This window comes from Sodiomyces alcalophilus (assembly GCF_042370955.1).
Source record: "Sodiomyces alcalophilus JCM 7366 unplaced genomic scaffold ACRALscaffold_5, whole genome shotgun sequence".
In the NCBI taxonomy this organism is placed as follows: Eukaryota; Fungi; Ascomycota; class Sordariomycetes; order Glomerellales; family Plectosphaerellaceae; genus Sodiomyces; species Sodiomyces alcalophilus.
Genome location: NW_027263536.1, coordinates 385,866 through 406,087, shown reverse-complemented (window position 1 = coordinate 406,087; position 20,222 = coordinate 385,866). Strand labels below are relative to the sequence as shown.

General features: G+C 55.0%; 11 protein-coding genes across 11 annotated transcripts in view; 4 read left to right on the top strand and 7 right to left on the bottom strand.

Moving 5' to 3' along the window:
- ACRALDRAFT_2107260 (uncharacterized protein) overlaps positions 1 to 150 on the top strand; it is a gene marked incomplete at both ends in the record, with an annotated part of 2,556 nt that extends 2,406 nt beyond the window's left edge. Inside the window, one exon of the mRNA XM_071023332.1 lies at positions 28 to 150. Within this exon, the coding sequence (XP_070873912.1) occupies positions 28 to 150 (123 nt within the window). The remainder of the gene's footprint in view (positions 1 to 27) is intronic.
- A 563-nt stretch (positions 151 to 713) lies between these two features.
- ACRALDRAFT_2106662 (glycoside hydrolase family 53 protein) lies at positions 714 to 1,760 on the bottom strand (the record flags this gene model as incomplete). The annotated part of the gene is made up of 1 exon (XM_071023304.1): positions 714 to 1,760. One exon carries the CDS (start codon positions 1,758 to 1,760, stop codon positions 714 to 716), a length of 1,047 nt encoding a protein of 348 aa, XP_070873911.1.
- A 447-nt stretch (positions 1,761 to 2,207) lies between these two features.
- ACRALDRAFT_1064656 (uncharacterized protein) lies at positions 2,208 to 3,559 on the bottom strand. The gene is made up of 4 exons (XM_071017019.1): positions 3,446 to 3,559; positions 3,225 to 3,330; positions 2,758 to 2,959; positions 2,208 to 2,646 (listed from the first exon to the last, which is right to left on the bottom strand). The coding sequence occupies exons 1-4, from the start codon at positions 3,494 to 3,496 to the stop codon at positions 2,595 to 2,597; spliced, it is 411 nt and encodes a 136-aa protein (XP_070873910.1). The 5' UTR covers positions 3,497 to 3,559; the 3' UTR covers positions 2,208 to 2,594.
- A 417-nt stretch (positions 3,560 to 3,976) lies between these two features.
- ACRALDRAFT_1035425 (uncharacterized protein) lies at positions 3,977 to 5,619 on the top strand (the record flags this gene model as incomplete). Its single annotated transcript, XM_071014995.1, has 4 exons — positions 3,977 to 4,093; positions 4,158 to 4,229; positions 4,295 to 4,575; positions 4,635 to 5,619. 4 exons carry the CDS (start codon positions 3,977 to 3,979, stop codon positions 5,617 to 5,619), a joined length of 1,455 nt encoding a protein of 484 aa, XP_070873909.1.
- Positions 5,620 to 6,013: 394 nt separating this feature from the next.
- On the bottom strand, positions 6,014 to 7,990 carry ACRALDRAFT_2107642 (uncharacterized protein; the record flags this gene model as incomplete). Its single annotated transcript, XM_071023338.1, has 1 exon — positions 6,014 to 7,990. The coding sequence occupies one exon, from the start codon at positions 7,988 to 7,990 to the stop codon at positions 6,014 to 6,016; it is 1,977 nt and encodes a 658-aa protein (XP_070873908.1).
- A 65-nt stretch (positions 7,991 to 8,055) lies between these two features.
- On the bottom strand, positions 8,056 to 8,762 carry ACRALDRAFT_211572 (uncharacterized protein; the record flags this gene model as incomplete). Its single annotated transcript, XM_071023732.1, has 4 exons — positions 8,056 to 8,199; positions 8,225 to 8,281; positions 8,408 to 8,595; positions 8,624 to 8,762. 4 exons carry the CDS (start codon positions 8,760 to 8,762, stop codon positions 8,056 to 8,058), a joined length of 528 nt encoding a protein of 175 aa, XP_070873907.1.
- A 2,284-nt stretch (positions 8,763 to 11,046) lies between these two features.
- ACRALDRAFT_1064654 (uncharacterized protein) lies at positions 11,047 to 12,027 on the top strand. The gene has a single exon (XM_071017018.1). The coding sequence runs from the start codon at positions 11,529 to 11,531 to the stop codon at positions 11,832 to 11,834; it is 306 nt and encodes a 101-aa protein (XP_070873906.1). The 5' UTR covers positions 11,047 to 11,528; the 3' UTR covers positions 11,835 to 12,027.
- A 128-nt stretch (positions 12,028 to 12,155) lies between these two features.
- Positions 12,156 to 12,722, bottom strand: ACRALDRAFT_1064653 (uncharacterized protein). Its single transcript, XM_071017017.1, has one exon. It carries the CDS (start codon positions 12,603 to 12,605, stop codon positions 12,435 to 12,437), a length of 171 nt encoding a protein of 56 aa, XP_070873905.1. The 5' UTR covers positions 12,606 to 12,722; the 3' UTR covers positions 12,156 to 12,434.
- A 2,546-nt stretch (positions 12,723 to 15,268) lies between these two features.
- On the bottom strand, positions 15,269 to 16,352 carry ACRALDRAFT_211570 (uncharacterized protein; the record flags this gene model as incomplete). Its single annotated transcript, XM_071023731.1, has 9 exons — positions 15,269 to 15,336; positions 15,380 to 15,408; positions 15,440 to 15,614; positions 15,646 to 15,871; positions 15,914 to 15,945; positions 15,983 to 16,023; positions 16,050 to 16,166; positions 16,197 to 16,271; positions 16,327 to 16,352. 9 exons carry the CDS (start codon positions 16,350 to 16,352, stop codon positions 15,269 to 15,271), a joined length of 789 nt encoding a protein of 262 aa, XP_070873904.1.
- Positions 16,353 to 16,682: 330 nt separating this feature from the next.
- ACRALDRAFT_1064651 (uncharacterized protein) lies at positions 16,683 to 19,346 on the top strand. The gene is made up of 3 exons (XM_071017016.1): positions 16,683 to 17,233; positions 17,339 to 17,442; positions 17,501 to 19,346. The coding sequence occupies exons 1-3, from the start codon at positions 17,005 to 17,007 to the stop codon at positions 18,692 to 18,694; spliced, it is 1,527 nt and encodes a 508-aa protein (XP_070873903.1). The 5' UTR covers positions 16,683 to 17,004; the 3' UTR covers positions 18,695 to 19,346.
- Positions 19,305 to 19,895, bottom strand: ACRALDRAFT_2064281 (uncharacterized protein; the record flags this gene model as incomplete). The annotated part of the gene is made up of 1 exon (XM_071022034.1): positions 19,305 to 19,895. A coding segment is annotated over one exon (591 nt), but the record flags the coding sequence as incomplete, so codon positions are not given.
- Positions 19,896 to 20,222: the final 327 nt, after the last annotated feature.

Sequence of the window (20,222 nt, the reverse complement as noted above, 5' to 3'; positions counted from 1 at the left end):
TTGGAAGATGCTAATATCTGAATGCAGAAGGGAAAGGAGGGCGTGGAGATGCCCCCTGAAGTAGTGGAGAAGACAAAGGGACGTTACCTGGAAGTGTACGAACGGCTGACGGGTCAGAGCCTGGAGGATGCGCTGAAGAAGCTGGATTAAAAGGTTATGGCTTCGTCGCATGTAACGGCCTGAAGACGGCCTGTGGTCTGGCATAGGCTCACATACTGACGACGCATCTGAGTTAGTCCCCTTTAAACGTTCCTATGGTATATCCATGATCACAACAAGCTGTTGACCTAGCTACATTGATTCGAGTGAGGCTTGCGACACTGCTATATAACTCTTGTACTGGAAGGGCGGCTTCTTCAAGGGCCTCGCTGGCCTTTGTGCAGCTTCTATAGACATGTAGCAAGGCTCTTCGGACTGAGACATGGCGTACGCTAAACTTCACCGTCGGCAAAGCCGAGATCACACTTTCTTTTTGAGAAAGAGATGTTTCATTTCTTTCTTCTTGCTTTTATTTTATTTGCCAGTGCCATGAACAGACTCTGACGAGGGAGGCATAGTTTGGACAGATCCAGACACTATCAGATTCAGAGCCAGATATCTCACTAGGTTGGACGTTGGCCAGAGTGTATAACCCTTTTTACATACGGGGGTTATGAAGACGTCGCAAAAGACGGCGCAAAGGAATAAACACCTGAAGCCATGCAACCCCCAGCCTAAATCTGATGGAAAACAGAAAGACTAGAGAGCGCATCGCCCGGCCAGGAAAACAGCGTGTTGGACTGACAAGACGACCCCAACGCCTGGTTGTTCATCCAAGCCGGCTCCCAGTAATACAAGCCTACACCGCGCGGGGTGCTCTCCACCACGTTGGCCACGCGGCGGATAAACTCAGCCTGGCCCGCGGCCGAGAAAGGAATGCCCGCCAGGTCGCCGGGGAAAGGGTAGGCAGGCGAAGGGCACGAGGTGGGCCAGTTGGTCTCGGCGACGACAATCTCCTTGCCCCAGCGGTTGGCCATGTTCCGCAGGGTATTCTGCAGGGACCAAAGCGTGGCCCCGTTGCCGTAGAACGGGTAGTACGAGACGCCCATCATGTCGAACCCGGACAGGTCGAAGGGACCCGCCGAGAGGACCGCGTTGTACCACCACTCCTGGGTGCCCCAGTCCCAGCCGTTGTCGAGGTGGACCATGATCTTGGGCTTGGGGTTCAGACGCGAGTCGCGGATGCCCCAGGAGGCCGAGTTGAGCAGGCGCGCAATGTTGTAGAACTGCGAGATTTGGCCCGTGGGGAAGAGCAGGCCGGAGCGGATCTCGTTCCCGATGGAGATGATCTGCGGCTGCACGCCGGCGGCCTGGAAGGCGTTGGAGATGTCCATGGTGTAGTTGTACAGGCGCCACGAGAGGTTGTCGATGTCGGTGGGCCAGCCGGAGGGGATGCGCTGCTGGCCCGGGTCGGCCCAGGTGTCGCTGAAGTGGAGGGTCAGGTAGATGCCGAGGCCGCGGGCTTTGGCGCGGCGCGCCAGCTGGAGGTTGTAGTCGAGGTTGTATTCGCCGTTCCACGGGTTCACCCACACGCGCTGCCGGACCGAGTTGACGCCGTTGGCGGCGAGGATGTTCTCGAGCGGCTGCACGTGTCCGTTGCTTCGGTACTGGATCCCCGCTTGTTCCTCGACCATGACGGACGACCAGTCGACGCCTTTGTAGGTGAGGGCGCTGGCGGCCGAGCTGAGTGCCAGCACCGCCGACGCGATGGAGAAGCGCATTTTGAGAGTTCGGCTTTTGTTTTGGTGGTGAGATTTGTATCCTGAAAGATGGCGGTAGTGAGGGGCGACGTAAAGAATTGTATTTCTATACACCAAAGCTCTCTTTTGGCACTCCTCCGAGGCATTTCGCAGCCAAGCCTCTCATACGAGCGCTTACTGACCCCGTCTCGGACCTCCATCACTACCGTCTCAGTGGCACGATGGACAAATGGACGGTTGATTGCGGGGAGAAGCAGCCCTCCAATCATGGGGGTTGAAAAAGGTCCCAGTTGTGCCATTTTGTTGTTCGGCTCTTCTTCCCCCGTGTCCTGGACGGGACGGACAGGATCCACCTCTCTCTGTTGCACCCTCGGAAGGTCACGAGGAGATGTACCGGCAGTGATGTTCGTTATCCTATTCCGTATTCTCCAGCCGTTCTGGGGCCGTGCAGTGTATGCGGACCTGTTTCTGTTGTTAGCGTTGACGTCTCCATCCCTCTTCCACAATGAGGGAGGGCCCGATAATCCCCGTTCTCCTAAACAAACTCAACAATAACCGTGTCTGTCTGCGGACGAAGAATATACCATATCCATGTGATGTCGCGAGTCGCTTCAGTGGCCGAGATCACTTTTGCCGTCGAGATATTGAGGCCTTGACCACACGACAGTCTGGCTCCATTCGAGTGAGGCAACAGGTTACTTCACGACCCAAAGGATTCGACGTTGGCGAGTTGTCTGAAACAAAGGAAATCTTGCCATTTCCGACCGTATCCTGTCAAAGGCAGATGGAACAGTTATGTACACGCCCATGCCACAACCCATCTCTTGATCCTCCACGCCGAGATTCCATCTCGGCTCACTGCCTCTCCACGGCCTGGGGTTCCCAAGACCGCACCTTCTGCTTGGTCCTGCGGAGATGGTTAGTCGGGTCATGCTCTTCCTCTCGTCCGGTCTCCAGGCTTCTGTGCTCGTTCGCAATTCATCCTCCCCTTCCACCCAAACGGAAGACTGAAACTCACGTGTTATAGGTTATGTAGTTGCCCGAGGTAGCCGTGAAATTGGGCACAGCTTTCTGGAGATCCCACTTGTTGTCGCCTGTTCGGAGGAGGGGGTCCTCGGATGGGGGTTTGTCGACGGCGTAGGAAATCCAGGCGTGCCAGCCCGGCTCGATCTGGCTGGCATCGTAGTCGTGCTTCTTGTAGTCTACCCAGCGGGTCCGGACTGTGAGGTTGGGATGGCGGGGCCAACGAGTTAGCGCGTTGCTCTCTTTCGCGCAGATAGTGTAGCAATGTTGTCGCAATGCCGTGGAATATCATCTGTGTTCTTCCCCTCCCTCCTTATTCTCCATCTTCTCTGCACCACCCGTTTTCACTCGTTCCCCGTTTTCGTCTCATCTCTTTTCGTGATTCGTCCTCGCAATCCGGGTAGTTCAACGGCAATGTATATCAAAGGCGAAAGCAAGGGATAGAAGGCGGGCGGAACGTACGGGGCAACTCTTGCATGTTCTCGTAGTACTTGTTTCCGGCACGATCTTGGCCTACCAGGCGACCGTATTTGGTATCGCCAATGTACACCATCTGCATAATGTATTCCTGTTCCCGTGTGTCCGCGCGTGTCAGGCGGGTTGGTCAGCGAAAGGTTCGGCATTCCGGTAGTTCGGGCTGGTGGCAGCAGTGAAGGGCGCCGGGGACGAGGGAGCTCGCGCACCTTGATGCCAATCTTTCGCAGATTGCTCAGAGTTCGTGTGATGGTCGACATCTTGGCGGATTGGGGCGGTTGCAGCGCCGATTGACGTCGAGAAGGTCGGTTGTAATGTCGTCGGCGGAGATGGTTGTGAATCGATTCTCGAGCTCGACTGAACTTGGCGATGGTGACCGGATGATCACGTAATCACGGGCCGGGAAAACTATCGCCGCGGTAAGTTTTCGGCCAATTAGAGAGCTTGAATCTACTCTCGGCAAAACATCGATGCCGGATTGAATTGACCTCTAATACCTCTGTATTTTTGGCACCTCTTCCTCGTCCGGTCCTTTGTCGTGACTTCAGTTTCCATCTTCCTGGGACTCAATTGGGTCTGTTTCTATAGACATGATCGTAAGGGGAGCATGTCGGTGCGCCAGCAGATTCCGAACAACCTCGATACGGAGTCGACCTTCGTTTGCGCAGCCGTCACAATGTCGCCGATATACCATGTCGTCTTCCTCGACGCCTGCCCCGAGTTCATCGGCAGGTAGCCAGATGGGCATTCTCGCCCCGTTCACGACCGAGCTTGACCGCATTGCGCCCTCGTTCGACATTGACGGATCGCAAATCCACATCATTCGGTCTCCGGCGGATTTCTATGAGACGCTCAAGGTACGACTAACCAGAACCGGGAGCATCGTCCCTGCTCTCGAGGAGCACGTCTGACGGTCGGCAGGAAAGGATACGAAATGCCCGGGAACGCATCTTTCTCTCGACCTTATACATCGGCAGGACCGAGAAGGAGTTGGTATGATCTAATCAGCACAATCATCAAGCGGAAACCTGGACAACAGAAACTGAGAGAGTAGGTAGATTGGGACGCTGCAAGACGCGCTGCGACAGAACCCCAAACTCCAGTTGCACATCCTCACGGATGCCCTCCGAGGCACGCGCGAAACCCCCAACCCGAGTTGCGCGACACTGCTCGCTCCCCTGGTTGAGGAGTTTGGCTCCGACAGAGTCGAGATTCGCATGTACCACACCCCCAACCTGACAGGCCTGCGAAAGAAGTACGTCCCTCGTCGCATCAACGAGGGATGGGGTCTCCAACACATGAAGCTGTACGGTGTCGACGATGAGATTATCCTCTCTGGGTACGGACGACTCTCTCCCTCCGCTCTCGCTGCCTGACAAGACACCTAACACGACATAGAGCAAACCTGTCGACCGATTACTTCACCAACCGTCAAGACCGGTACCACCTCTTCTCATCCAAAGACGTGACCGACTACTTCTGGAACATCCACCGCGGCGTCGCGTCCTTCAGCTTCCTCGTCCAACCCTCAAAGGACAAGTCCGGATTCGCCTTGACCTGGCCCGACTCGAACCCGGCACCGTCTCCGCTAGAGAACCCGAAACAGTTCGTCAGCAAGACCACCCCCGCCATGGACGCCCTGATCGCCCCGCCCGCCAAACAAATCACCCCGCCCAACCCCAGCGACGCCGGCAAGCAATCCGACACGAGGGTATACATGCTCGCGCAAATGTCGCAGCTCATGAACCGCGACACCTCCACCGAGCTCCCCGCCATCACCCACGTCCTGCGGACTCTCGCGTCCCCCCGCTTCGCCGGGTCCTCCTGGACCTTCACAGCCGGCTACTTCAACCCGGCCCCGTCGTTGACCAAGCTCCTCCTCTCCACGGCCTCGACCAACAACGTCGTCATCACCGCCTCCCCGCACGCCAACGGCTTCTACAAGTCCCCCGGCGTCTCCGGCCTCCTCCCGGACGCCTACACCCTCCTCGCCCACCGGTTCCTGCGCGCCGTCCACCAGACCCGCCGCGACACCGACATGACCCTCAAGGAATGGCGCCGCGGCACAGTCGGCCACCCCGGCGGCTGGACATACCACGCCAAGGGCCTCTGGGTCACCCTCCCCGGCGACAAGGATCCGGCCCTCACCCTCGTAGGCAGCTCCAACTACACGCGCCGCAGCTACTCGCACGACCTCGAGGTTGGCGCCCTGGTGCTCACGCGGAACGAGGGGCTCAAGGAGCGCTTGGGCCAGGAGCAGGCTTGGCTGCAGGAGTATGCCAAGCCGGTGACGAGGGATGACTTTGCCACCAACGAGAGGAGGGTTGGGCTCAAGGTCAGGATTGCCATGTGGATTGTGAGTCTCGTGGGGGGTGCCCTATAGACTGCTCTGGTGGAGGAGAGCAGACGAAAGAAAAGGAAAAGGGGGCGCCGCTGGATGTACATGTACTTTGTATGATACGCATTGTCGCTCTAGATAGATACCCGGGCAAGGTACCGCTGGGTCAGACAGTAATCCATCCTCTTCACATGTTTGTGTGCACGCGTTTTCGTACCTTGGATTGAGCACCTCCGGAGCACTATGTATTTTCCTCCTCCAGCTATCCGTGGGGATAATTATAGCCAGGATATCTAACGACCCAACGGGAGACCGAAAACTTATTCTAAATCGACTTGTAGAGACCGCTCAGATTACAGGGAAGGTCCCTTAAAAGGAAAGAAAAAAAAAAAGTCAAACCCTTGTCTAATACCCAGTAACCATACCCAGGACAACAGATCTAATGATTATCTCTCGGGACAGGAAAATTCTGAGCCACCCTCTGGAACTGCACCGCTCTCCTCAAGATCATGCCGTCGCTTAGTCCGCCGACCTCCCTGCGGAAGATATCCTGCCAAGGGGTATGGCTCGGCGGGCCATGGTATCCCCCCCTGGCTTCCAGCTCCTTCCGGCGGGCCTTAAGCTCGGCCTCGGGAAGGAGAATGTCGACTCTCCGCTTGTTCAGGTCTACCCGCACCCTATCGCCGTCGCGGACGAGGGCGAGGTTCCCGCCGTCGGCGGCCTCGGGGGTGGCATTGAGGATGGACGGCGAGCCCGAGGTGCCGGATTGGCGGCCGTCGCCGATGCAGGGGAGGTCCCGCACGCCCTGCTTGAGGAGGTGGCTCGGGGCGTGCATGTTGACCACCTCGGCGGCGCCCGGGTACCCCAGGGGCCCTACGCCGCGCATGACGAGGATGGTGCGGCGGCCGATGGCGGCCTTCTCAACGCGGTCCTGGTAGTCCTCGGGGCCGTCGAAGACGGCCACGGGACATTCAAAGGCGTTGGGGTCGGCCGGGTCCTGCAAAAACTCCTTGCGAAAATCGGGCGAGATGACGGACGTCTTCATGATGGCCGAGTCGAACAGCGTGCCCTTGAGGTGGATGAAGCCGGCATTCTCCTTCATGGGATTGGAGAAGGGCTTGATGGTGCGGCGGTCCCAGGTGTGCTTGCCTCGGACGTTGTCGGCGACGGTGTGGCCGTTGCACGTCACGGCGTCCGGGTGAGGCAGCTTGCCGGCGTCGAGGAGGTCGGCCATGACGGCGGGCAGGCCGCCGGCGCGGTAGTAGTCCTCGCTCAACATCTCGCCGGCGGGTTGCATGTTGACGAGCAGGGGGATGGCGTAGCCCAGCCTGTCCCAGTCGTCGAGGTCGAGCGGCACGCCGACGTGCTTGGCGATGGCGTTGAGGTGGATCGGTGCGTTGGTGCTGCCGCCGATGGCGGTGTTGACGACGATGGCGTTCTCAAAGGCGGCGCGGGTCATAATGTCGGAGGGCTTGAGGTCCTCGCGGACCATGTCAACGATGCGCAGGCCGGTCCGGTAGGCCATCTGGGAGCGCTCGCGGTAGGGGGCGGGGATGGCGGCGGACCCCGGGAGGGCCATGCCCAGGGCCTCGGCGAGGGCGTTCATGGTGGAGGCGGTGCCCATGGTGTTGCAGTGGCCCGGGGACGGGGTGCCGCTGGTGACCATGTCGGTCAGCTCGTCGGCGTCGATCTGGCCGGCTGCGTAGAGGTCCCGGGCGCGCCAGATGATGGTACCGGACCCGACACGTTCCCCCTGAAGCGAACCGTTCAGCATGGGTCCGACGTTGAGGCAGATGGCGGGGATGTTCATGGTGGCGGCGGCCATCAGGCAGGCCGGGGTGGTCTTATCACATCCGGTCAGCAGCACGACGCCGTCAAAGGGGTAACCGTAGAGGAGCTCGACCAGGCCGAGGTACGACAGGTTTCGGTCAAGGGTGGCGGTGGGCCGGCGCGCGGTCTCCTGGATGGGATGAGTGGGGAACTCGAGGGCGATGCCGCCGGCGGAGCGGATGCCCTCCCGTACACGCTTGGCCAGCTCGAGATGGTGTCTGTTGCAGGGGGAGATGTCGGAACCGGACTGGGCGATTCCGATGATGGGCTTGTTGGACGACAGCTCTTCCTTGGTGAGGCCATAGTTGAGGTAGCGGTCCATGTAGACCAAATGAAGACCTCGTTCGTCGGTCCGGTTGAACCATTCGGCGGACCTTAGCCTCCTGTCCTTGTCGTTGCCCTCTCCCTTGCCCTTGCCCTTGTCCTTGCCATTGGAAGATCCGACGGTGAGTTTTGACAACTGGTCTTCCAGCGCCTTGGACCGGGTGCGCAGCCTCGACAGCTCGGCCTTGTAGTCTTCAATATCGACCAGGGGCCGCTCGGCGCACCCAGAAGAACAGTCGGAGCAGGGAGTTTCACAGGTCATGGTGACGAGGAAAGCTTTCGGACGTCTGATAATCTCTACGTCTTCACGGGCGAGGATATGATTTGTCAGGCCGGTGGGAGAATTGATGAGACGAGATCATGGGCAAACGAGATCATGGCGAGAGTAGATTGAAAAGGAAAAAAAAAGGAGGTGTAGGAGAAAATTAGAATGGGAGCAGAAAGGCGGTCGATTGCAAGACAAAGCATGACCTGTTAGTTCGAAAGGCGCCTCAACCAATGGAAGGCTTTCCCATTTCTGAATTATCCAAGCGGGCCGCGATGGAGCTTGGGACTGGGAGTCATCGTGTCCACAAGACCGAGAATCGGAGATGGAGAATTAAATTATGTGTAAGAAGGAAAAGGAGAGGGAAAGAAAAAAGAAAAAGAAAAAAGGAAAAGAGATGAAAATTAAAAAAACTCCGGCGGTCTGGTGCTTGAATGAATTACGAGGTGACCGAAATGCGGGGACCATGGCGATAAAACGTGAGAAATGCAACAAGTGACAGCAAACCTGAACGAAGGGAAGGGGCGAGGGAGAGGGGTTACCAAAATTGGAAAAAAGGTGAGTGAGTGGGAGGGTTGGTGGGGGAAATAGGGCATGACCGACTGACGGGAGGTCAGGCGATTGGCTCACTTTTGTGGGGCGGCTCAGCTTTTATTTGTTTCGTGCCTGTCTGAAACGAAGAAACGTTGCACGTGTCGGTGTCGGATGGTATCGAAACGGCCTCCAATGGCGTAATATTAGGTGGGGGCAGAGCGCCGGTAGTCCACATAGGTGGGGGCCACGTCAGTGGGTGTTTCTTTCTCCAACTAATTACCATATAACCCCTGTTTAATTGTGTTAAAGGTACTTGCATTACTTGCCTTATTAGGCAAGTAATGAATCCTCTCGAAACGTACCTATACTAACAAAACCCGGGTCTTATATAATCCAATCAACAACGTATAGGTCTGGATAAGATAATAATAACTACGAAGGAAAACGTATAACGTGCAACATACAACGCATAACGCCCCTATACTAGCCCTACGCTTAAAGCAGCCGTACAAAGTATATAACGTACGCTGCAGTTCCTATAAAGTTGTTGACGCGGTCAGTTACTTGCTCGTTAAGGAGCTACAAGGTGGATTGACAGGATACTGAGTCCCCCTGGTTTGGTACATCTAAACCCCTGTATTTTACATAGAAAAATCCCTGCTCTTAATGTATCTACTTGTACTCTACTCCGCTCATTGTCGTGATACCATTGGTGTATTTGGATCCGTAAGTACACCGCAGACAGTTAAACAGGGGTTGGATAGTACTTCGTGCACTAGGTACCTCCGTAGATACCTACTTGTACCGTAATTACCCCCTACGACAGGTAGGTCACAGGAAGGCAAGAACGACTTTGCGTGCTCGTCGTCTTCTTCCATCACATCAGCATTGGTCATTCCAATCATACCACCAATTCCACTATCAGGGATGCCAACAATGGTGGTGATACAATAAAACTCGTGTTACACAACAGACGGGCTCCCGTCGCTGTCAAATCCCACCCCAAACTGTCGGTTCGCTGCAGATCCTCCCTTTCCCCTCTTCTCATTTCCTCCCCGCAATCCAATCCAGAGACTCCAAGATGGTCTTCTCCTCGGCATTGGCACCAAAAAAAAAGTCCTACTGCTCAAGTCGAATCTCAAGGAGAAACAAAGAATGTCGAAGAGGTAAATGACATTGATCTTGAAAGACGACACTCGGATGACGCGTCGTTCTCGGACGCGTCGTTCTCGCGTTTTTCATTCCTCGCTCTTCTCCACCCTCCTCCGATCACCTACAAGGATCAGGTAGATCTTACCCTCAAAGAATCGCACTCGGAGAGAACTCAGACCCTCGTTTACTCGGCAATAAGAACAGTAAAGTCGGATAGCGCTCGTGGTGCTCTGGTGCAACTTGACTCCCTGCACCTCCATGCAGCCACCCTGGATTCTGTCGCAGGCGCCCGCTTCTCGCTACCAGCACACACCGAGAAACGATACCGATTTGGTATGAATATTCGCAAGAATGCTGCAAGTCGAAACATGCGTGCTCTGATAGGCACCACAGACAGCTAAACAGCTTTCCTTTTCCCAAGTTCTCGGGATAGGGAAATATGGAGGCTGTTTTCTGCAACGTCGGCAATTGCAGCATAAGCGACGACACATTGATGTCCCATCATTGGTTCAAGAATGTTTGCATGAACGGCGACAGCTGCTACGCCCAAGTTGGTCAGCGACAACAATATGCACGAGAAGAAGGGGGGTAACCACGACGTCTGTCGCGTCCCTAACCTCTCAGCCGCCATCCATGGCAATGACGACGTTCATTTGAAGTGATGGGACTCGTTCAAATACAAGCGTGCCGTCGCGTCGTCCACTGGCAACTCCTTTCTCATAGCCTTGGCCATCCTCTCGTACGGCTACAACTGCCATCATCGGAACGTTGGTCCGTTGCGCCCATGTCTAATCTTCTAGTCACATCAGTCATCAGCCAACTCTTAGACTCCTTACCAGCCCAACGAGTAAACTCATATGTGGGCGCCTCTTTGGTGAGCGACTCGAATATGGATCTTGTCTCGGGCTGGTTCGGGTCGTCTGTGATTTCCTGAATGGTCGGGGCCCGTCTAGGGAAGTTTCAGGACCTGTTTGTCTCTATGGATGCTTTCTGTTTCCGCCTACGCCATCAGCGTGGCCGTGTGCTTCGTATTCAACCCGCCCGACAACATCGATCGCTGCCGCACCTCAACCTCCTGTTCGCAGCGCCCTCCCGCATTTTTTCGGACTGGAATTGCTTGCCAAGGGGTACTACTTCATACTGGCGGCAAGGTTGACTCCTGAGATGAACATCCTTGGATTCACTGTACCATTGTGTGCCGCTTGATGTCCTCCCTAGCTAAGCATCTTGCGCTGGCTAGCTTTGGACGGAGGCCGCTTGCGAAGTGGAAAAGCCAGATGTATCGGACAACGAGTGAGCTGCCTAGCCATCCAGGGCACTGAGGTTAACACACGATATGAAACGAGTTAATGTTGTCGGCGTTTACGGAGACTCCGAATCACTTGCATTTCATGAAGGGAACGACGTGAGAAATCTACAGCAGCAGTTTTACGTGCTCCATCCCCGGAAACCAGCACAGATATTGACACAGCTAAGACGAAGCGACAGAAAACGACGTCGTGTGACGGTATACGCAGGCCATAAACGGGCGCCATGGTCCATCCGCAGGGGACCCCAATAGTACAGCATCAGAGATCATACCGCCACGCGGCACGCCTTGTCCAGGTAATGTCGAAATCCAGAGGTTTCTTGCTGACGTATCCATGATCTTCTGGGCCCAGTGCCCTAATTGCGGTTACCATCGGTATGCCCCTGTCACGCTGTCACTGAAAGTTGAAACTTGGAATGGCGATCGCAGAGTCCTCCTTGACGTCATTGCCAAGGGCGAAAGCCACCGCACCGCGCCAATGATGCCAATCAAGAGCCAAACACTCATCCCAGTTGTCAGAAGCCGTTTTTTTGGAAAGGAATGAGAACGAGCACGAAACTCCCTGGCGCGGTGATCGACTCGAAGGCACCCACTGCACCCCAGAACCCCAGAACCCCAGAGGACCCCCAGAGGACGCGAGTCAGCGTCGTGGTTAACGCTCAGCATAGCATCAAGTGGCAATTATCTGATGTAAACTCGGGAAATTGGAATATTGATGCCGGATTGGATTGGGAGTCCGAGCCAGCCATCGGCCAAGTCCGATCGGCTCCCCGGGGCAAGTATCGCGGGCGACGGACCAAGTACTTCGTAAGAATCGAGAATTGCCATACCCTGTACCTACAGTAGTCCTCGTGCCTAGTTTATCGAAATGCCTGCCTAGGAACTTCCTGGGGTACGAGTCGGCCAGAGCCAGGAGTAGGCTGCCAGTGAGTGGTGCGGTGCTTCGACCTTGCGGACGTGAGCCTGACGAAGTCCCAGGAAAGATTTCTCGCCTCAGTCGCCTAACAACACATGGCAGATGGTGATAAACATTTGGCAGTTTGATGTCTTCCCCTGTTGGCCGCCGCACATGGTCAAATTCGCGCAGAGATTAGACTCGCCTCGCAGTACTGACTCCTGAGTGCCATGGGCCATGGCAATCGACCTCGCAGACTTGGGCCGCAATACCAGAAGTCTCGTGTGACTGTTCAGAAGCCTAGGTTTTTGTTCAAACAGAGACGTATCTGGGTTATAGACCAATTACCCGACCTAGGGTTAATCCATCAGATATACTAGGCGAACAAGTACGAAGTCATGCGTGACATGTCTCTGAGGAGTGCTTTAAGATGCTTCGATGGGAGAGCTGGATATCTTGCGCGTGAAATGTCCCTCGAAACGCCGGGTAGGTCTGCTTCGAGGCCGTTGTAGTGTAAATTCAAGCAATCGTCTATATTGAGCCGCGAGGAATCAGGCTTGTTGAAAATTTGGGAATTGGATACAAGATGGCACGCTCACTGGAACCCAAGCTGCCCCTTGAATGCAGGCCACGGCCAGTATTGTCCTGTCGTGTGGTGTGACAGGGACGACGCCGAATGCCGGCTTCAACTGATGGCAGTGCGTACGGGTGGCATGGGCCATGCTGGGTATTGGATGTGGTGGCAGCGCATTCGGAAATGAAAAAGCAATGCAGGTCAAAGAAGCAAACGAGGCATGACACGCGATTTGTTTGTCCCTGACAATTTCCATAGAAGACACCGGCCTGGCTTGATGTCGACCTAGGCGAGGGGGCCCAAGGAGAGATCCGAGTGCCCGAAAGAGAAGAGCGCCATACCTGCAGATGTCAACACGATGGATGGGTCGACAGCACCGACATAACCGAGGTTAAGAGCGAGATTCCCCAGATTTGGGGCGTCGCACATCCTTTCGTCCTAGCGACTCCGTGGCGGGCGATTTTATCGGGCCTTCCCCCCGGGGACCCCAGGCCCAGGTCACCCAACCGCATAGCGGATGCGCGTAGCTTCCGCATCCCCTGCCCCAACCCCAGACCCCTAACCCCGGACCCCTAACCCCGGACCCCAGACCCCAGACACGCGAACGGACTTTGGGCATGCGAAAATACATAACAACTCTTCCTTCAAGATGGATTACCTCGTTTTTGCCCCAGAAGCGGCATTGAAGAGGTAGGATCGAAGCGAGGGCAGCCACGTGGACGGTGGCCCGAGGGACCTAGTTGTCCTAGGCCCCAGGCCCTCCGAACAGACCTGCGACTAAACGTGGCTCGACGCCATGTATGCCAGCCGGTAGTCCGACTATGGCCAGAGGGAAGAATTACGAACGAGGCGATACGTAGAAGCGTGCGTCGCGATAATCATGGTAATTACCAATGTGTTATGCGACTCATGAAAGGCTTATGGCGCACATGGCGAAACCACACGATGAGGATCCCGCGATAGTAAGACAGAATTGCTTACGTTTCGCTCTGCCTCTTAGCTTTTCGTTATGTAAGTGTCATTTTCTACGCGACGCGCTTCGGACAGACGGGTGCGATCTGGAAGAGATGGCGGTATGGTTCCCGAAGATGAAAGAACAGACATGACAAGGATCCCAAGGACAACGGTTGGGAGGGCGGCAGTTGTTTGTGAAACGGTCTGATCGCCAAAACACATGGCAATTCGCTAGCCGTGCTTTATTTTGTTTCCTTGTAGCTCTAACTTGGCTAAATGAACGTTGACTATGCGTGGGCAGAAGCCATATCGTACAGTCCTGAGTCGTGTCTCCGTAATCTCGGAGCCACGTTCCTTCGCTCGCTTCTGGCTAGCTGGTGAGCGAAGAGCCTCTTCTGCTCTGTCCGTGACACGAAAAGTAGTTCGTCACATACAATTGGTGACTATATCTTGTCAAAGTAAAAATAGTACGCGATTCAGTCCCTAACCGAGGGGTAAATTCGCATGTTCTGGGCCTTCTGGCTAGCACAGGCTGGATAGACCTAGTGTACAGTCCAGCCTCAGTTGGCAGATGGCAAGGTGCATTGGTATTACGATTACGCGACGGAGTATCGTATAAGAAGCGCCTGAAAGGCAATGATTTGACTGGTCAAATGACGATTGGCTTTAAGCTTAACACCTATCCGTATCGTTAGTCCGCCACTATACTAGTGTAGCCCCGGCACTTCAGCAATGCGGAGAATACAAGGATACTACGCCTATCCGTATTATTCAAGGGCGGGGAAAGATATCACGCGCATCTTCGTACTAGTACATAGATGGAAGGAGAATAGTGAATTGGGGATGCACCGCTCTCCAAGCGCCCAATAACAACGAACCAGAGTACAACGGTGTATACCTACCCGTTTACCAGCATCGTGTCCAGTTGAACAGGAGCGAGGTTATACAAGAGAGAATTAAGGCGGGCCCCTGTCTGAGATTCGGGGTGAGGGGGACGCTGGATGAATTGGTTTCTTGATGATAATGGGTGGTCATTTACCCGATTCAAAAAGTTGATTACTCCGTGCCCTTGATTCCCTTCAGCCGGCGCTAATACGCTTCTAGAAGTTCCCGACACGTGTCTCGCTGTCTGGGCAACTGCGAGCCAAGCTCCTAGGCGAGCGCCACATCGATATCGGGGTGCCTAAACAGGATGCGTGAATAGTCTCAATCAACTTTTCCTTTTAAAAATCAACTGTGCGCATCCATGATTTCTGGTAATTATGAGTTGGGGAATTGGCGCTGTGGTGCATGTATTTCCAGAGTAAAAGGAGTTTCGATGATGTGTGGATGGATAAGAGCCTCACTCCGGCCATTCCGTCCCGGTACTCGCTCGAGAGGGCAAGTCAGCCATTGGAGGATTTTTAGTGACCGGACCTGACAAGACTAGCGTCTGGTGTTGGTTCGGCGAAATGGCAGATCGCTGATCCCTGCTCAGCGCAGCGGGCAGTGGTCGGCATTTGAATTCGGCAGGGGGAATGTACACACACGGTACAACACTATTCGTACATGCCGGTATACCGGTCTGCATACCACTTCGTGTGAGTACAACGTATCCATTTCTTTACGACAGGCGAGCAAGGCCGAGGACGGGTTACAATTCTTTTCTATTCAGCCTGCATGTAGGTGCAAGGTCCGATATGTCTTAGCCACGTATTATATATCCCGTATCTTTATTTGACGCGCAGACAGTCCGAGGTGATACAGCATATGCGCAGGATAAGAAAATGTTGAATGGAGGGTAGGGACGAGAAGAACGAGAAAAGGCGGGAGTGAAAGGTTCCACATAGAAATCGGATGGGGAGCCCATCGTGGAGTTCAGTTCTCGACCGAGAGGATAGAATTTTCGAGTAGCACGCGGGGAGGGAGGGAAGATACACGGTACACTAACACTAAGTTTCGTTGGGAGTGGAACTGGCGATATCTAACTTGGGAAAGCCGCTTTCAGTGCATTGTCCCTACAAATAGAATAGCAACAGGTTTACGAACAAGAACGCAGTGGAACGGCTGACCGGAGGTGACCCGCAGCCCTCAATCCAGCGACGGGGAAACGGGAAGAGACTTGGGGTTATGCGGGGTGACGGCGAAGAAGAGCTAAACCCCGGGGTAGGATTTGGGGTGGTGGAGACCCGACTGGAATAATGGGGCCGGGGGGGAATATTCACTTCCATGAATTGGGCCTAATCTGGCCAAACATCCGCCCATAAACAAAGACATGATGTCGTCGACGATCCAGCCACGGACAGAAGGAGGTCTTGCAGAAAGGGTGCGGAAAAGGGTGCGGAATTGAGGCAGGGGTAATGGACGGTACTTTGTAAGACGAGATGTAGACCGAATGCGCGCTGACCCGACAAGATTTGGAGTTTTGGCCTTGGTTGATGAAAGAATTGGCGGGAAACAAATCAATTTATTCTGATTCTGCTGTAGATGCCTGTGTCTATACTAATTTCAGGTACGAGACACCGCAATTACAGTAGGTACTTCGTATGTCTCAACTTGTGTCTTGCATCGGTCTGAGTTCCTAATCTGTACCTACATGTTCCTGGCCCATCGCCAGTGGCGACGCTTCGGTACTTCACTGTGGAGTGTCCTGACGTACGCCGTGCTGGGATGGCACGGTAGTGGGTCCAGTAGCTCGGCGAGTAAGAATCCATTGTTACGAACGGAAAGAGTAAATGTCAGGCCAGTGAATACCCCCACTCCAAGTTGTCCCGCGCTTGTGCGTGTACACTAGTGTACTTCGCACATCCTCGTTTCCGTAAGCACGAGTTGCGATGTGCCGCCGACGTCGATGAGGTTGATTGCCTTGGAACGGATGATACTTCGAGATGTGGATTCGAGTACCTAGGAGTACCCCCACAGGCAAGCTAATGTACGAGACGGTGGGAGGTATCACTCCCATGTAAGCTATGTACCTATACGTCAGTCGAAAAGTGTATCCGTACGTAAAGGTAAAGTGCGACCTTCATGTCACCTGGACGGTCTTGCTCGTTTGTTCGTCGTTGCTTGTTCGTTGTTCCAGGTTTCCCACTCCAGCGTGCCGTACCCCCTGGTCGCTCTTCCCCTTCACATTTCGTCATCTCCTCATCCGGGTGTTTCCCAACTTGGCTTCCTTACGTGCGAGACAGTCCCTCGGGGTTCCAGCTGCATGGTTATGATCGGAGTCAGTCATGTCTTGGTCGTGACTTTCTTGTTCCCCCAACGGTCTTCATAAACCCTTTGTATCCCCCTGCTCACCGATCTTCTTCTTTGTATTCCCTTCCCTCTGTCTCACTCCCTACAGGTACCCCTCCGATTAGTCAAGCCTGCCGGACAGATTCTGCCTTCTTTTCCTCCGTACTCCTAATCCCCCCCTTATACCCATACTCCCACATCGATTCCTTTTTCGTTTTCAAGCTTTACGCCGTTATCATCAATCCTCGAACGCAGCGCGTGGGGTTACCTACATAAGAGATCTCAGGGGAACATCGATATTGGGGTCCGTTTCTTCTCGTTGGAACGACTTGATCAGCATTGGAACAACAGAGCCCAAGCACCCTGTTCATCAGCCAACAATGACATCAAACGAGGTGCCTTACGACGGCCTGGGCCTGCAAGGCGAGAAGGACATGAAGCCCAAGGATTCCGACAACTCGTCCGGCAACATTGAGAACATCGAGCAGGCTCCCGGTGCAGATATCTATGTCGTTGATCGGGCCAGAGAGCGCGCCATCTTGCGCAAACTGGATTATCGCATCGTGCCCATGGTTATGTGGTGCTATCTCATGAACATGATGGACCGAGGTGCGTCTTACTGGACGCATACCGTATACGTCTTGGGCTTACGATGTGCCGTCTGTTGCGTTCCAAGGCGGTTCGTTTCTTTGACTCGCTGACCTTCCCTTCTAGTCAACATTGGAAACGCCCGATTATTCGGTCTTGAGGAAGACCTGGGCATGACACGGGATGGCATGTTCCAGTTGGCCGTTTCTGTCCTCTTCATCACCTACTGTGTACGTCCACCCCTTGTCTCCCTACAACAAAAGTGAGTGGTGCTAACTAGACCTACAGCTGTTCGAAGCACCCTCCAACATGATCATCAAGCGCCTTCAGCCTGCGCGCTATCTTGGCGCCCTGACCCTCTGCTGGGGCTTAGTCGCCACCTTCAGTGCCTTTGTTAACAGCTTTGGCGCCCTCGTCGCCTGCCGTCTGCTCCTCGGCTTCTTCGAGGCCGGTTTCTTCCCCGGCGTCGTGCTGTACCTATCCATGTTTTACGGCCGCCGCAGTCTGGCCCTCCGTATCGCCTACTTCTACTCTACCGCCGCCCTCTCCGGCGTCTGCGGTGGCCTGGTCGCCTACGGCATCAGCTACATCGATCGTTATGCCGGCTGGCGCGCCTGGCGGTGGATCATCCTTATCAACGGTCTCCCGACAATCGTCACAGGCTGCATCATCCCGTTTGTGCTCCCCAACAGCCCGGAGACGGCCAAGTTCCTCACCGAAGAAGATCGCCGCGACCTGGTGAACATCCACGAGGCCCAGATGGGCAGGGCCCACAACCTCAGGAATCTCGTCAAGCAAGACGTCAAGGATGCCGTCACGGACTGGACCACCTGGGCCTATTGCCTAGCCCTGTTTCCCCTACTGGCCATGCTGTACTCGTTTGTCGTCTTTTTGCCCACCATTATTCGTCAAATGGGCACCTGGGACGACGCCGAGACGCAGGCCATGACGGTGCCCGTCTACGCCGTCGGCGCCATCGTCTACATCATCTGCGCCCGTCTCTCGGACCTGACCCAACGGAGAGGCTACTTTGTCATGGGCGGCATCGTCTCGGCGCTCGTCGGCTACGGCATGCTCATTTCCAACCGGGGTGCCGCCGTGTCCTACGCCGGCACCTTTTTCGTGTCCATTGGTATCTTCACCACGGCCGGCATCTCCTTCGCCTGGGTGCCCACCAACAACCCCCGCTACGGCAAGCGTGCCTTCTCTACCGGCATGCACCTCAGCATCGGCAACTCGTCCGGCGTCGCCTCTCCCTTCCTGTTCAGCAACAACCACGCCCCTACCTTTACGCCTGGCTATGCCGGCAGCATGGGTATGCTGGGCTTCTCCCTCATCCTCAACGTCATTCTGCACCTCCATTTCAAGAGGCAAAACAGGCTGCGCGACGAGGGCAAGCAAGACTACCTGATGGAAGGCAAAACGGACCTTGAGATTGAAGCCATGGGAGAGAAGAGTCCAAGATTCCGCTTTGCCATTTAAGGTGTTGACCGTTGGAATATTTTGTTTCTTTGCCTTTTTTTTGTTTTGGATCTTGCACGCGATGACCACGCGGCACACGGTTCGGTATCTGTTTAGATGCGAGAGATTTTTGAGTGAAAGACTGCGCCGATTTACGATTGGATTAGGTGCGAAATCGGAGAAGCCTTGGTGTTGAAAAAGATGGCATTCATTCTAGATTTGGGAGTACGGATACTGGTAGCTCAGTTAAGGGGCAGTCCGTGGTGCCAGGTTTCATGCACTCCTAGTTTACGAGAATAGGAACGTGTCAACCTACGATGAGCTCGAGAGAAGGGACAGGCCAAAGAGCCGAAGACTAGAAATAGGAGACAGACGGGTGTCATCAGCAATATACGCCGCCTCCACTACAATCTGCGCCCGAATGAGTTGTACCGCCAGCACCCGTTCTCCCGGGAATGAAGGGAGGAGGCGGAGAAGACGGATGGGACAAAGCCTGCACGACTTGTTCTGCCGTGGTGAATCGTCCACCCCAACAATCTTGAATGACAGTTCCGCAGCCCAGGTGATTAGATGCTGGAAAGTCCAAGCCCTCGAAGCGGCGCTCCACCTCCTCTTCCTCGAGGTTACTATACGGGTCCTCGCTAGTCATGATGAAGTATAACACGGAGCCGAGACCGAAGATATCGTCTGCGTGCGTGGGAATATAACCTCGACACCACGCCCGGGACTGGTATCTCGGTCCTGGAGAATTACAAGAGACGGTATTCCCCGGAATCGAGCTCCCGGCAAAGTCGCAGATCCGTAGATCGAGGTCTTTGTTTAGAAGGAAGTTGCGAGGTGCGATATCCTGGTGGATAACCCCGACATTATGGAGACTTGCGAGCGCCCGAGCTGCTTGCAACGCCCACTTTTTACGGGTGTCGACGTCGGTATCGCGTCGGTCTCGAAGGTAGGTCTCCAGGTCTCCATTAGCGTGGTCCTCGAGAACCAATGTCTTGGACTCGCTATCCCAGTGTATAAGTTTGGGGATGGATGGGCTTGGACCGACGAGGCGGTAGACCTCGTACTCGCGTTCCATGTTTTGGCGGTTCTCTTGTTCTTCCCTGGGGTCGTACGGATTGGGGACAGGCGTTTTGGCGATGTGGCCCGAGGGTAGTCGCTCCACGAGCGCCGTTGCGCCGCGACGAACGAATTCTCCCTTTCGGACGTAGTATATGTGTCCACAGGGGACATGATCGGGGATTTTAAAGGCGTCGTCTGGCCATGTTGGGTAGCGTTCTCGCTCCCATCCCCCGGGGACAGGGACGTATCGAATTCGTCGGGGATACTTTGGCTGGACCGATGGGGGGTCTCGTGCCGAGGTGGCGGGGGTTATGCTCGGGGCATTGGATGGTGGGGATCGTGAGGACGAGGGCGGAGGATGAGTTTGTTTGTTCGTGCTTTTCTCAGTCAGTGCTAGGTGAAGTGTCATTCGAGGTATGATGCTAACCTTGGGCGAGGCTTGCTGCTCGACATGGCGGGGACTACGCGGCGGGACTAAGTAGGCGCG

Coding starts and splice junctions, on each gene's coding strand:
- ACRALDRAFT_1064653 (XM_071017017.1), bottom strand. CDS start 12,605: ATGGCCCATGCCACCCGTACGCACTGCCATCAGTTGAAGCCGGCATTC.
- ACRALDRAFT_1064656 (XM_071017019.1), bottom strand. CDS start 3,496: ATGTCGACCATCACACGAACTCTGAGCAATCTGCGAAAGATTGGCATC. Junction 2,960..3,224: donor GAACATGCAAGAGTTGCCCC/GTACGTTCCGCC, acceptor CCAACCTCACAG/TCCGGACCCGCTGGGTAGAC. Junction 2,647..2,757: donor AACTACATAACCTATAACAC/GTGAGTTTCAGT, acceptor CCATCTCCGCAG/GACCAAGCAGAAGGTGCGGT.
- ACRALDRAFT_1064654 (XM_071017018.1), top strand. CDS start 11,529: ATGAGAACGAGCACGAAACTCCCTGGCGCGGTGATCGACTCGAAGGCA.
- ACRALDRAFT_1064651 (XM_071017016.1), top strand. CDS start 17,005: ATGACATCAAACGAGGTGCCTTACGACGGCCTGGGCCTGCAAGGCGAG. Junction 17,234..17,338: donor CATGAACATGATGGACCGAG/GTGCGTCTTACT, acceptor CTTCCCTTCTAG/TCAACATTGGAAACGCCCGA. Junction 17,443..17,500: donor TCCTCTTCATCACCTACTGT/GTACGTCCACCC, acceptor CTAGACCTACAG/CTGTTCGAAGCACCCTCCAA.